Below are 14840 nucleotides of genomic sequence, written 5' to 3' on the forward strand. Positions count from 1 at the left end.
CATAGAAGATGTGATATTTTATCTGAGATAAGAAGAATGAGTGCAGCAGGAGGGTGATTGGGAATCCTTTAGGGAGCTGGAGCTCGGGAGAGATTAAGGTGGGAAACTAATTTGGGGAGTTGTTAGTGAATAGAGCCCATTTAAAAATTAAGTGAGTGGAATCACTGGGGAAATCATGTTGAATGGGGACAAAAGAGATTCTAGGATGCAACCTGGCGTTCAGGGGCAGAGGGGGAAGGGAGCCAAGCAATGAGAGGGAAGAAGAGAAAGGAGAGAAAATAGCTTGTTAACTGGGGAAGGGGAGAGAGTTTTGAGAAAAGGAGTGATCAGTGGTGGCCAGTCCTAAAGAGTGGTCAGTTAGGTTTAGCTGGGAAAGGTGAGGTTGGCTAGACTTGAAATGTCTAATAGTATAGCCACTTATGACTAATTTACATTTAAATTAAATAAATTCAGCTCCTCTGTTTAGCCACATTTCAAGAATTTAACAGCTACACGTAGTTAGTAGCTACTCTTTTGGATAGTGTAGATATAAACTATTTCTATCATTGAAGAAGTTCTATTTGATAGCAGTGTACTAGATCATTATAATATTAGGGAAAAGTTAAATAAAAATTCATTTTTTACTTACTTGTGATAGCAATAGAGAAGATACTTTGAGACAACTGATTATGTATTACCAAAGAACTGATGTTAGGAAGTCAGAGTTTTATCTTGAACTGTGGTAGCAGAATTGGCAATTTGAGTTGAGCCTTTCAGGTCAGGGAACTTTCAAGCTATTGAATAGGGAAGCAAAAAGAAGGAGAAAATTGCAGATCACTCTGAGTGCAATCAATTTTACTAGACAGAGAATTTAGGTAAGTTTCAGAGCTATCTCATGGGGGATCAGAACACCTCTGTGGCATGAATAATTGGTCCATGCTGTAGACAATTTAAATATCAGGGTTTGAGGCTTATTTTCTAAAGAATGGGTACTATCAAATGTTTTTAAGTGGAGGAGTAACATGGCCAATGTGATAGTTTATGGAATTAATTTGGTAAATTAAGTTCTTGGTTTTTTTTCTTAGTCTTTGTCATTTGTTGCATTCCTAAGTAATCCTGCCTTATGTCTACATACTGCTTTTTAAAAAATCTATAAAGTACACTCATGTAAACTGTACCACTCATGTAAACTATTTTTTAAAAAATTTTTAAAAATATTTTATTTATTTGAGAGAGAGAGAGAGAGAGAGAGCATGAGAGGGGGGAGGGTCAGAGGGAGAAGCAGGCTCCCCGCTGAGCCAGGAGCCCGATGTGGGACTCGATCCCGGGACTCCAGGATCATGACCTGAGCCGAAGGCAGTTGCTTAACCAGTTGATCCACCCAGGGGCCCCATGTAAACTATTATTAAGCCTCACAATGATTCTGGAAAGTTGTAACATTTATAATTACATATTCACAGAAAATCTCAGAGTTCAATAACTTGCTAATGATGGCACTAGCTTGAAGAATGACTAATACTGGGTAGATGAGATAATTTACCTCAATGTCACATAAATTACTATACAGTACACACAGTCTTTAATATATGGTCATCTTTTTTTTTTTTTTAAGATTTTATTTATTTACTTGACAGAGAGACACAGCGAGAGAGGGAACACAAGCAGGGGGAGTGGGAGAGGGAGAAGCAGGCTTCCCGCTGAGCAGGGAGTCCGATGCGGGGCTCGATCCCAGGACCCTGGGATCATGACCTGAGCCGAAGGCAGACACTTAATGACTGAGCCACCCAGGCACCCCTAATATATGGTCATCTTGTTGGCAGTAGGGACCAGGTCTTTATTGTGTTTTTGAATTCCAGTACCTAGCAGAGTAAATGAATGAGTGAGGTGAGACTTAATGCAGGGACATCTATTGAAAGGGAGATGAGAAATGAGGTGATGTGGGTCTGGCCTGGGTAATAGTATTAATGAGAATTGAAAGAAAGGACCAGATGTGAGGTAGACATTGTCTTTGTAAAAATCATCAGAACTTAATGACTTCATGAGATGTTGGGGGGAAAGAGTCTCAGATGACTCAAGGGTTTAGGTCTGAGTGAAAGAAAGAAGCTACCATTGAAAGACTTGGGCAAATTGCCATGGAACCTGGTTTCTGCGAGAAGCTACTGAGTGCTGTTTTTGACTTAAAGATACTTTCTAAAGCCAGCTTAGAGCCCTTCCTTTGTTTAGAGAATTTTAGAACCAGAAGTTAATTTGCAATAATGTCTGAACATACAGGTAGCAATGTTTTGGAGTGAAGTTTTGGAGATAGGGTAGGACTTGGAAGTTGTCTGAATAGAGACAGTAGATATGCCTTGAGCATGAATGCAATCTGCAGGAAAGGAGCAGATAGAGGAAAAAAACAATACAGTTGAGGACTGAGCGCTGGTTATGGCCACTCACTTACTGAATGAGAAGACAGAGTGGAGCCAGGAAAACAGGAGAAGGGAAGCCAGAGGAGTAGAGTACTTTAGAAACCAAGAGAGGAGAAAGTTTACATGGGGAAAAGACTGAGAATTAAATACATGCAGGGAGGATAAGAACTGTGAAAAAGCCCCAGAGCATGCCAGAGAGGACTTCACAGATTGGCAGATATACTGGAATTTCCCAAAGCCTCAGAGATTTTTGTTGGTTTTTTTTTTTTTTTCCGAAGGATTTAGTTTCCACTGTAAACATATTATTGCACTTTTTTTTTTTTTTGCTGCTTCTTAAAAGATTAATGCACCATTTAATTCATTTATACACTGGGTGCTCTCTAAATTCAGATTCAAGTATTTGACATTAAATCACTCCTGAGAAAATTTGTTTTTTTTTTAGATCTTGCCATATTCAGAAGTTGCTGAAGTTCAAGAGACAGTGAGTAATATATGGTGCTATGTTTGGAATGTTAACATTTTTGTATTTTTTGAGGATTTCAAGTTGGATTCTTAAAATATATTTTTCACTGTATTTTATCATAGATGATTATGTCATTATACTAAGTAACTCATGTAGGTTGAAAAGATCACTTTAAAAATGTTTTCACTTTTTCCAACATGTGAATGGATTTAATTTTTTTTTTTACTGTAAAAATAATGTATACCAATGGGGGCATATTTAACTAATACAGAAAATATAATAAATAAAATTCTACCTTCTAGAGGCAACCACTTTTAATATTCTGGTGGCCTCTTTACTAAGTTTCTTCATATGTATATATCTTACATATGGAATTTTGTAAAAATGGAGTCGTACAAACTTTTTATAGCCTATTTTTAAAAGTCAATGTATAATGAATGATGTTCAGTCAGTGGGAAAAAAACTTTAACGGCTACATAGTATTTCATTGTATGAATGTATTTAATAATTACTGTTTTAGATTACTGTAAGTGATGTGATAAATATCTATGGACACATCTTTTTAAATATTTTGGATGATCACTTTAGTGTACATTCCTAGAAGTGCATTTGCTGAATCAAAAGTCTGATTAGGTTATTTTAAAATAACTGCCTGGCAGGCCAGTTAATATTCTCTAACAGTGATAAACTCTAGTTCCTAGAAAAATATTTCCGTAAAATATCTCCTGTAAAACTGAGGGATAAATGTACACAATGTGTGTTTTGCAGTTGATTGCAAAAATATGAAAAGTTCAGTTGAATGTAGAAAGAGGACTCCTGTAGGAAGAACAAACAAATCTCAGATGTGTTTTAGATCTCTCACTGAAGACTCTTAACTCTAAGGGCCAAAGATAACACTAAATAGAGCACTCTTGGGATGTTTTATATAATCCTCCTTCCAGATTGTGGCTTCTGAGAACCAGCTGCAGAAGGATTGCTTCTATGAATACAACTTGATCAACTATGATGGGGGAAGAGGTGCAACTTGGTTGGAACTATTTTCAAGTTGTATCAAAGCTGTTTGTGCTTTGGCTTAAGCTCAGAAGATGGCTGAAGTCAAATCGATATGTATGTTAAGAGTGAGGTGCTGTGCTTAAGGCAATGGAATCAAGCTATAGCTCTTACGGGATTGTTTCTGTGTTATAAGGTGGTCATCCATCCTGAATTGCTTATGACTAAGGGGTTTCCCAGGATGAAGGGTGTGATTTTGAACTTATACCTATTCCTTTACACTTCTGAAAGTTGGCGAGTTTTTTGCTAGTTATAGATGGCGTGACAAATATTTAGAAGTAGATTAAATAAAATCCCATTTTTGCATAATGCTCTTATCCTGAGATTTGTAGACTAAATTCAGTAAAGATTTAGGTAATGGCTATATTTCATGCTTTTAGTTAAAATAGTTAATAGTATACTAATTAATAATAAACAGGAAAACTCTAGGCATGTTGCTATTATTTTATCACTTTCATCCCATACTTTCTGCCAAAATAGAGCATCTGTTTATTGTTGAAATGACTGTGTGGACATTTTTGAAGGGATAATGATAAATATGATGTTATTCAGTTAGAGAAAATGTTTCCATCATATCTTTAATGGTCTTTTTTTGAACAAGCTGAGGTAAAGTTCCTGGATTCTTTGAGTTTCTAGTAGTATTTTGGTTCTCTAACAAAAGCCAATAGAGTTGGTTAGCTTTTTGTTTTTTAAACTATCTTACAAGATACTTGTGTAGAATGTTTCCACATCAATAATTTCACATTGTCTTTATTCATGTGTTATACCACATGGAACTGTGCAAATTAGGCCCAGGTCCTAAAAGCAGTAAAAGTAAGAAGTGTAGTATGCAATTTAGCCATGCACACAAGTGATATAAGTTACTTGGTAAAATTAATATATAATCTTCAATTACTTATATCCCATTTCCCATTGGCATTACTTACAGTCAACTCTGGGATGATAATTTCACTTGTATCCCAGTTAAATGCCTTTTATCCACAACGTTCTGGGGAAGGTGTCTGAAGTCTTACTTATTTTTTTATTGTATTTCCACTTTTATTTAGAGTGTTTCAGCTTAATTCTTAGTTCTGTTGTTCCATTATAATGTATGTTTTCTGGTGCCTATTCTTTTATTCTGTTGCATTTTTTAGTCTCCTGTGATTAGCCATTCAGATCATATACCCTAACTGTCACATACCATAATTTATACTGTTTCTTAGCAACCTGAACCTTTCTCTGTACAGGTGTGTATGTCCAGTTGCCTACTTGACGTTTTGATGTGGATGTCTAAGAGACATTTCAAACCTAACCTATCTCAAACTTAGTACTTCTGTTTTTTTCTGTAAACTAACCCCTCTCATTGTCCTTTCCATCTCAGACAATGCAGTTTCATCCTTCCAGGTGCTCAGATCCCAACACATTTATCATTTTGATTCCTCTTTTTTTTTTTTTAAACAAAACAAAACTTCATACTTGGTCTGTTTGGAAATCCTGTTGGATCTACTTTTAAAATATATTCAGAACTCAACTACTTCCTCTCACCCTCACTGCTACCACCTGGGTCCAAGTCTTCATCTCTCCCCTAGATTATTACAGTAACTTCCTAACTGATTATACTCCTGTCCCTCTAGTCCACTCTCAACATAGCAGTCAGAACAACCCTGTTAAAACGTAATCAGATAATGTCACTCCTTTTCTCAGAAATCCAGTGGCTCCCCATCTCATTCAGAATAAAGCCAAAGTCCTGACTAGGTCCTATAATCTGGCACCCATTTACTTCTTTGACTTCATTTCCTACTACTCTCCTACTTGTACTGTATTCCAGCCTCTCTGGACTTTTTACTATCCTGCAAGCCCTCCAGACTTGCTCCCATCCCAATCCTCCTCTCTACACTTGTTCCTCCCTCTGCCTAGAATACTCTTCCCTTTCATGTCCTTATGGTAAACTTCCTCATTTTATTCAGTCAATTCTGTAGTGAAGTCTTCTTAGGCCACCCTGTCTTAAATTATAACTCCCTCTTCCTTAACCTTTTATGTGTCCTCATTCTTGGCTTATTTTTTCCTCAGTATTTATACTATATAATATGCAGCAAATTTTTACTTGTTCAGTATGTTATTGTTCATCTCCCATTGAACATGACTACCACAAAGGGCAAAATTTTTGTCTTTTTTGTTCACTGCTATATCCCTTGGTGCCTGAAATGATACCTGTCCATATAGTAGGTACTCATAAATATTTGGATGGATCAATCAGTGACATGAATAGTGTTTATTTTGATTCTTCAGTGTTTCAATATGAAAAAAATTAGATTAATACAATCAGATTTATATGACAAACATGCTTGAAGTTATACTGTTGGAAGCATAATTTGAAACAAATATCAGAAGTTGCTGTATATGCTAGGGATTATTTTTTGGGAGCAAACATGCAAGGAGTACAGCTGCAAAGAAGTTGATACAATGCTGTTAATTAACAAAATTTGAGAATATGCGTGATGAAAGTGAACTTAATCGTTTATCCTAAATAGAAGACCAACTAAAAAACCTTCAAAAATGACTGGCCCTTCTGAAATTAAATAGTCCCAACTGTGCATATATGGTTAGAACTATTGTTCTCCTTCAAGAAATTCAGATTTACTGGTAAATCTAGGGAAATTATTCATATCAATATAAAAAGGTATTTTTAGAGAATGTCTATGAAATATTTGTCAAGTTTACCATGGTTGACTCTGTCAGTTTCCTTCTTTTCCATTTTCCAGTATCATATTAGTTATTTATTGGTACATAACAAATTATCCAAAAATTAAGTGGTATAAAACAACAAGTATTTGTTATTTTATAATTTCTGTGGGTCAGGAATCCAAGAGCAGTTTACGAGATGTCTCTGGCTCAGAATCTCTCAAATGGTTGCAGTCAAGCTACTGGGGAGGGTGTGTGCTGCAGTCTCATCTGAAAGATTGACTGGGTGGATGGGAGGGCAAAGAGGGCCAAGGCAGGAGATTTATTTACAAACTCAAGTAGTAGTTACTGACAGACATCATTCCTTCAGCTCATGGGCCTACGTACAAGGCTGCCTCATGACTCTACAGTTGGCTTTCCCTAGGGAGAGCAAGAGACTATAAATAAGATGGAGATCATAGTCTTTTTACTGTGTAATCTTGGAAGTGATATCTGTTCACTTCTGCCATATTCTGTTTATTAGAAGTGATTCAGTGAGTCCAGAATACTCTCAAAGAGAGGGGATTATACACAAACACATGGGGATCACTGGAACCTTTTGTAGAGGTCTCCTACCACAAATACTTCAATCTTTTCCCACCTGTTTGCTAGTTGTGGTAACATGGCCATCAGTAATAAGGACTTGAGCACAATTAGTTCATTGTCATTACAGCTGTATTTTTTTAGTTTATCTATGAAGCTGAAATCAGTTTATAGAATGGGCAACTACAGAAAAATGACTAGAGCAAATACCTTTAAAGGAATTAAAACTCAGTTTTGAGCATTAGGGAAGCAACAGGACCAAGATTTTTCCGAAGGGGGCAAAACAAACAACCTTTCTTTTTGGTCACAGGTAATTAAGATTCCTCATTCCCTTTAAATAAAAAGCAAGCAGTAATGTAATCAGTGGGAATTTTTTATTTTTGTTGTAACTTTAGTTTTGATGTTACTGTACTTGGTATTTGGAATGAAGGAAAGCTAAGGACTCTGTTTCTACCAAGGGAGACCAAAACACTTGTCTGTAGGCAACATTTAACATAATATAAGTAGGCAATATTTAGCATAATGTTGTATGTTAAAATAGTTACCAGACAAAAGGTCAGTAGTCTTTTACCGTTTCTTTCAGTTGATTGCGAATTACTCATTTCAGAATTGGGTCTTCGTACTTCCAAATGACCAGTAGCTCCACGTGCTAACACTTCATATTTAGTGGGTCCTAAGAAAATTTGTCTGACAATAAAATTGATCAGTTTATCATTTCTAATCAATATTAATATTCCTCTTTTTTTTTGCCATTTGAGAAAAAATTTGTTCTACTTTGTTGATGTCTTTGTAAAAGCTCTTTGCACAATGCTTGGCATATAATAAGCACTCAGTAAATGTTCCTTTCTTTTTATAGAAGAAACAGACTGAATTTCTATGTAGTGTTAAGTGCTTTCATGGCATGCAGAACTAATATTTAATAGTGCATGGGTGTTATAGATTTTTAAACCATTTAAATTTAAAGAATGAACAACTTTGGGCTGTCCCTTACATTTCTAAATAATTTTACCACTCCTAACCCATACCTTGAGTTAAAATTGAAAATAATTTTTGATTTGAATAATTTTCAAAACAAAATACTTAGTTGATTTCATTTTTGTCTTTCCATCTTTGTTTTCCAAAATTTAAACAAATATTTGATAATACTTAAACCGAGATCTTTTTATGTGTGGCAAAGGAAATTCCGTGTGAATTGTGATTATTAGGATTGATGTGCATGTGCTTTCTACTTATAAACTAATGCTTATTTTCCTTGTCCTTTTGTTTCACTGCTGCTTCAATCCTGATGCATTTTGCTTCTTCCTGGTTTGGATTGTATTTGTTTGCTGCTCAATTACCCTGCATTTAAAGCTTCTTGGTGATAGCAAAGATGTCCTTGGGCCATCAAGTAAGTAGCCAGTTTGAATGGCATATTTGGAGACATAATATTTTGCTGTGTACTTATAAAAGGCATACAGTATTTCTCTTTTGATTATTAAGTCATTCTTTTCTTTCTAGGCACTGAAATTCTAAGCAAAGAATATAAATGGTCATTCAGTGCCCATCTGCTCTCAGTGCCCATCTGAGATTGATAGTGTTTGTATATTTACTTCTTGATTGTCTAAAGATGGAATTTTTACTTAGCTAGTTATCTAATTCATAATTCAGGACCTCTTCATAGTATTCCTTTCTACAATCTTCATAAAGGATAGATCAGACTTCGAGACTGGACATGGTACAAGAAATTCACTACCATGTGAAATGAGAAACATTGTTTTGTTTTTTCATAATCTTTACATAATAGATAATTTGGTTATGAAACACATTTATTTGTACTTTGGGGATTTCATAAGTGAAACATGTTTCATCTTAGGGATTTAGAAGATGTACCCATTAAATTTATGTCTGAAAAAAAGTTTTTTTGACCAGACACTGTGCTGGCTTTGGGGCGGATATGATGAGTAAAACATGTGCCCTGCCCTTAAGGATCATGGTCTAGCAGGGAAGTTTTACCCATTAATAGATAATTTCAGAGCATTGTAACAGAGGCAACTTTTGTACTGAAAAATCATAGAATTACTGAGGTGAAAGGAGCCTCAGATATCATCTAATAAAGCATTAACTTTGTAGATAAAAAGCCTGAAGCTAAGGACTTAAAGGATCAAGGAGTTAGAATTAGTTACTAGCCCAGTGTATTCTTTCCTGGTTTTAAAACATCATAATGAAACCATCAGTTTGCTAAATTCAGATCTAACCAAATAATTAAAATATTACTGTGTCATAAATCAGATAAAGATTTAAACTTTATTGAAGGGAAATGTAGAAATTTTATTGATTTAGAAAGTTTTAGTGTTTATTCCTAAACAGTTATTTGACCACTGCAAGTCAGTTTCCTGCTCTGGGGCTCTTTTTTTTTTTTTTTTTTTTTCCATTGGCTAAAGAAGGGACTGAGCAAGATAATGGCAAGCATTTTTCTAGTTGTAAAATTCTTTGGTATGGATTGGTTGCTATTTGTCTCTAATACTGATTATAGTATGTATGTAATTTTTTTCTAAAAAGAGACAATTTAAAGTAATATGCTAAAATTCCATTTTAGGGGTGCCTGGGTGGCTCAGTCGTTAAGCGTCTGCCTTCGGCTCTCAGGGTCCTGGGATGGAGCCCCGCATCAGGTTCTCTGGTCAGTGGGAAGCCTGCTTCTCCCTCTCCCACTCCCCTTGCTTATGTTCCCTCTCTCACTGTGTCTCTGTCAAATAAATAAATAAAATCTTTAAAAAATAAAATTCCTTTTTAAAGGGGCTAGGCCTAGCTGGCTCAGTCCATAGAGCATGTAACTCTTGATTTTGTGGTTATAAGTTCGAGCCCCATGTTGGGTGTAGAGATTACTTTTTTAAAAAAATTTTATTTTTTAAGATTTTATTTATTTCAAAGAGGGAGAGCACAAGCAGGGGTAGTGGCAGGCAGAGGGTGAAGCAGGCTCCTCAGTGAGCAAGGAGTCTGATGTGGGACTCAGTCCCAGCGCCCTGGGATCATGACCTGAGCCGAAGGCAGACGCTTAACCGACTGAGCCACCCCAGCATACCGAGTATAGATACTACTTAAAAGTAAAAATAAAATCTTTAAAAAAAAAATCCTTTTTAAAATTCTTAGTTGCAATAATTCATAGTATTTTAAATATATTGTTATATACCAAGCATTATTAGAATAGTAGAAATTTTAAAAGTTGAAAAAGTATACGGATATCAAAACATTTTTATGTTTTCTTGGCAGCCTTACTTGTGATACCTGGCAGATATTTTCAGTGGATTTTCCAATTACTTTAGTTACTTCATTTTTTAGATGTTGGCTCAAGTGAACTGATTGGCAGTGCTGAATTGAAAAATAGAATTTTTAATACAAGTTAAAATGGTTCTGTTTTAGGTATTGGATTTTATAAATGAATGGAGGTCTTTAATTTCTACTTGGAATAGAAGAGATTTATTGTGGTTACATATTTTCTGCATACACAAATAAGAATATACAGTATATATTAGAGATGAATTTATATTCTACTCTGTCAACTATTAAAAGGCTAAAGCTATATAATTACTGGAGATCACATATCTTTGAGTGAAAAGTAATTTCATTAATATTAGGATCAGTACTGAATGAAAAAACTCTAATAATATATACAAACATACTTCGATTCTTTTAAGTATTTGAGAAAAGGTACACCATCTGTAAGGGGAGTCTTATGATTTACATAGAGATTATTTATGACTTATTTAACTTTATCTTAGCTTCCTTAGATTAAGGGCAAACTCCAGACTATGAAGTTTGGAAAATTCTTCAGATTTTATATTGATGAGTTGACTTAATAAAGTAAGATGGTAGTTGTAGAATCATATTCTCCTTAGAAGTTACAGCTGGTATGTTAATTATGTTACTATTAATTATTCCAGTGTGGTTAGTTTCTACTATACTTAAGGTTAATAATGCAATATGAATAGCAAAGTAGGTTACTTTATTTCCACTATAAAGTAGAACCATAAGAGGGCACTGTTATGCTATCTTTAGTAGGTGAGGCAGTTGTGTCAGAAAGTATTCTGGAATCATGCAGTGATTCATTTGTCAAATATCATTTGCATTTAGCAAGTATTTATTGTCAGTTTTAGGCTAAGGGGTACAGATAAAAACAAAGTGAATGCCCTTCTGGAGCTTACATTCAAATAGTCTTAAGATTTTACAAATGATGTAGGACATCAAAATGATTTTTATATTTTGCAAATCCTATTGTCTGTATAGTTGTTAATGTTTGCAAATGGGATAAGAGAATAAGAGGGAAAAAATCCTAAATTTTTTCTAAATATTCAGTATACTCTGTATATTGCTATTTTTATAATCAAAATCATAAATAGTAATACCTTTACTAGTAAGGAGTTAGAAGGAGATGGATACAACAAATTTGCACTTCTTAGACTATTTCCTTCTTTATATAGTGAAGTTATTCAAGATATACGTACCTATATCTTACTTATGGAATACTGAAGCATACTTTAATTCTATTAGTTGTTCTTCTCATAATGTATTTTAAATTAGCCTAAAATGTACTGATGTCTGATACCACAGAAGAATATATGTAGCATATATAAATTATATATGATACTACAAAAGAAGATATATAGTATATATAAATTATAAAGCATAATCATCCAGTGAATATGTGTTGAACCTACCACTCAAGAACTTGAATCTTTAAAATCCCTCATGTTCAACTATGTGCTTCTTCTCTCCTCTATCCCTGTTTGCCTGCCCCCAAGAAGTGATGACTAGTTTTTATTTTTTATCATTTGCTTTTTTAAAAAATGTATTTTTTGATATTTTTAAATTCCATATGTGGCACTAAGTTTTGTTGGTTAATTTTATGAGTGGTATCATGCTTTATGTCATATTCTAGAACTTGTTTTTTGTGTTAGTATTTTCAAGATACAACCATGTTTGGGGGTATAGATACAGATCATTTTTTTTTTCACTGCTGTATGCTATTCCAGTATATGCATATACTGCAGTCTATTAATCCATTTTATTTTCAGTTGATGACTAAGTTGTTTTGATTTTTGCTCTTATGAACATTCTTGTTGTCTCTTGGTAAATGCATATAAGAATACTATTTCTAGGTATAAAGCTAAAAGTGGAATTGTTGGACCCATAGAGTATGCTGAAATTCAGTTTTATAAGGTAGTTCTATATTGTTCTCCAAAGTGCTTATATCAGTTTATTCTCCAGCAACAGTGCTTAAAATGTCTCATTGATTCCCATCCTTCTCAGCATTTGGTGTTATCAGGCTTATTAATTTTTGTCAGTTTTACTAAGTTTAAAATATTTATTTCATTGTGATCTTAGTTTGTCTTTCTCTGGTTACTAAAGAGGATGAACATCTTTTTGTATATTTATTGGCTGTTTAATTTCTTCTTTCATGAACTCACTGTTCAAGTCCACCCCTCCCTCATTTTTCCTTTTCTTTAATTAAAATTTTTTTTGTATGGAGATACAATTGACAAATTTATATTCGTTTCAGGTATACAGTGATGATTCAGTATTTGTATATTTTGCAAATGGTCACCACAGTAAGTCTAGTTAACATCCATCAGCATGCATAGTTAACAGATTTTTTTTTCTTATGAGAACTTTTAAGATTTTTTTTTTTTAAGGATTTTATTTATTTGACAGAGAGAGAGAGAGCGAGAGCACCAACACAAGCAGGGGGAGTGGGAGAGGGAGAAGCAGGCTTCCTGCCGAGCAGGGAGCCCGATGCGGGGCTTGATCCCAGGACCCTGGGATCATGACCTGAGCCGAAGGCAGACGCTTAACTGACTGAGCCACCCAGGTGCCTGAGAACTTTTAAGATTTATTCTCTTAGCAACTTTCAAATATTCAGTATTAGTATTAACTATAATCATCATGCTGTACATTTCATTCACATGACTTATTTATTCTATAACTGAAAGTTTATACCCTTTGATTTCCTTCACCCATTTTGTCCACTTGTTACCCCCCTGCCTGTGTCTTTTCTCTGTATCTATGAACTTGGTTTTTGAACTTGGATCATACCATATTTGTCTTTCTCTGTCAGACTTATTTTACTTAGCATAGTTCCCTCAAGGTCTGTCCATGTTATAAACGGCAAAATTTCATTCTTCTTTATGGCTGAGTAGTAGTCCATTCATTTGTTAGTGGGCACTTAGATTATTTCCATGTCTTGATTATGGTAAATAATACCATGCTATGGTGAACATAGGGGTGCATATATCTTTTTGAATTTTGTTTTCATTTTCTTAGAAAAATATACAGAAGTTGAATTGCTAGATTATATGGTAGTTTTTGTTATTAACTTCTTGAGGACCTTTCATGCTGTTTTCCATAGTGGCTACAACAATTTACATTCCCACCAACTGTGCATAGGCAGTCAGGTTTCTCCATATCCTTGTCAACACTTGTTATTTCCTTTTTTTTGAGAATAGCCATTCTGATAGTTGTGAGAAGATAATCGCTCATTGAGGTTTTGATTTGCATTTTCCTGATGATTAGTGGTGTTTAGCATCTATTCATGTACCTGTTGGCCATTATTTCCTTTGGAAGAGTGTTTGTTCAGACATTGTGCCCATTTTTAAGTCAAATTTTTTGTCTTTTGCTGATGAGTTGTATAAACTCCTGATGCATTTTGGACATTAACCCCTTATCAGATATATGACTTGCAAGTACTTTCTCCCATTCAGTAGCTTGCCTTTTCGTTTTGTTGATGGCTCCCTTTGCGCTGCAGAAGCTTTTTAGTTTGAGGGAGTCCTATTGTTTATTTTTGCTTTTGTTGCCTCTGCTTTTGGTGTCAGATCCAAAAAACCATCACCAGTTCTGATGTCAAGGAGCTTACTGCCTGTGTTTTCTTTTAGGGAGTTTTAGGGCTTCAGGTCTTATATTCAAGTCTTTGATCCATTTTGAGTTAATTTTTGAATATGATGTATGATAGTGGTCCAGTTTCATTCTTTTGCATGTGGCTGTCCAGTTTCCCCAGTATCACTTATTGAAGAGACTGCCCTTTCTCCATTGTGTATTCTTGGCTCCTTTCATGAATTAATTTGACCATATATGCATAGGTGTATTTTTGGGCTATTCTATTCTATTCTGTTCTATTGTGTCTTTTTTTAATGCCAGTATCATACTGTTTTGATTATTTTGATTATTATTTTGCTTAGTTCTGTTTTACAGTTTGAAACCAGGGAGCATGATGCCTTCAGCTTTGTTCTTCTGTTTCAAGATTATTTTGATTATTCAGGGTCTTTTGTGGCTCCATACAAATTTTAGAATTTTTTGTTCTATTTCTGTGAAAAATGCCATTGGAATTAAAAAACTTTTTTTTTAAAAGATTTTATTTATTTATTTTAGAGAGAGAGTGCATGCATAAGCTAGGGGAGGAGGAGAATGACAGGGAATGGGGAAAGAATCCCAAGCTCAGCGTGGAGCCCGATGTGGGGCTCAATCTCATGACCTGAGCTGAAACCAAGAGTTGGACACTTAACTGACTGAGCCACCCAGGCACCCTGCCATTGGAATTTTGATAGGGGTTGCATTGAATCTGCAGGTTGCTTTAGGTAGTATGGGCATTTTAACAATATTAATTATTCCAGTCCATGAGCATGGAATGTCTTTCCATTTGTGTCTTCTTCAGTTTCTTTTATCACTGTCTT

The 14840-nt window shown here is 34.8% G+C and overlaps 1 protein-coding gene across 2 annotated transcripts in view; it reads left to right on the plus strand.

Moving 5' to 3' along the window:
• Positions 1-14840, plus strand: part of OSBPL8 (oxysterol binding protein like 8) — a 159391-nt gene that overhangs the window by 64191 nt on the left and 80360 nt on the right. For both annotated transcript variants that reach the window (XM_044915365.1, XM_044915366.1), the window contains exons 3-4: positions 2830-2868; positions 8494-8530. In XM_044915365.1, the coding sequence (XP_044771300.1) occupies positions 2830-2868; positions 8494-8530 (76 nt within the window). The remainder of the gene's footprint in view (positions 1-2829; positions 2869-8493; positions 8531-14840) is intronic.

Source organism: Neomonachus schauinslandi, chromosome 5 (genome assembly GCF_002201575.2).
Source record: "Neomonachus schauinslandi chromosome 5, ASM220157v2, whole genome shotgun sequence".
Taxonomy (NCBI): Eukaryota; Metazoa; Chordata; class Mammalia; order Carnivora; family Phocidae; genus Neomonachus; species Neomonachus schauinslandi.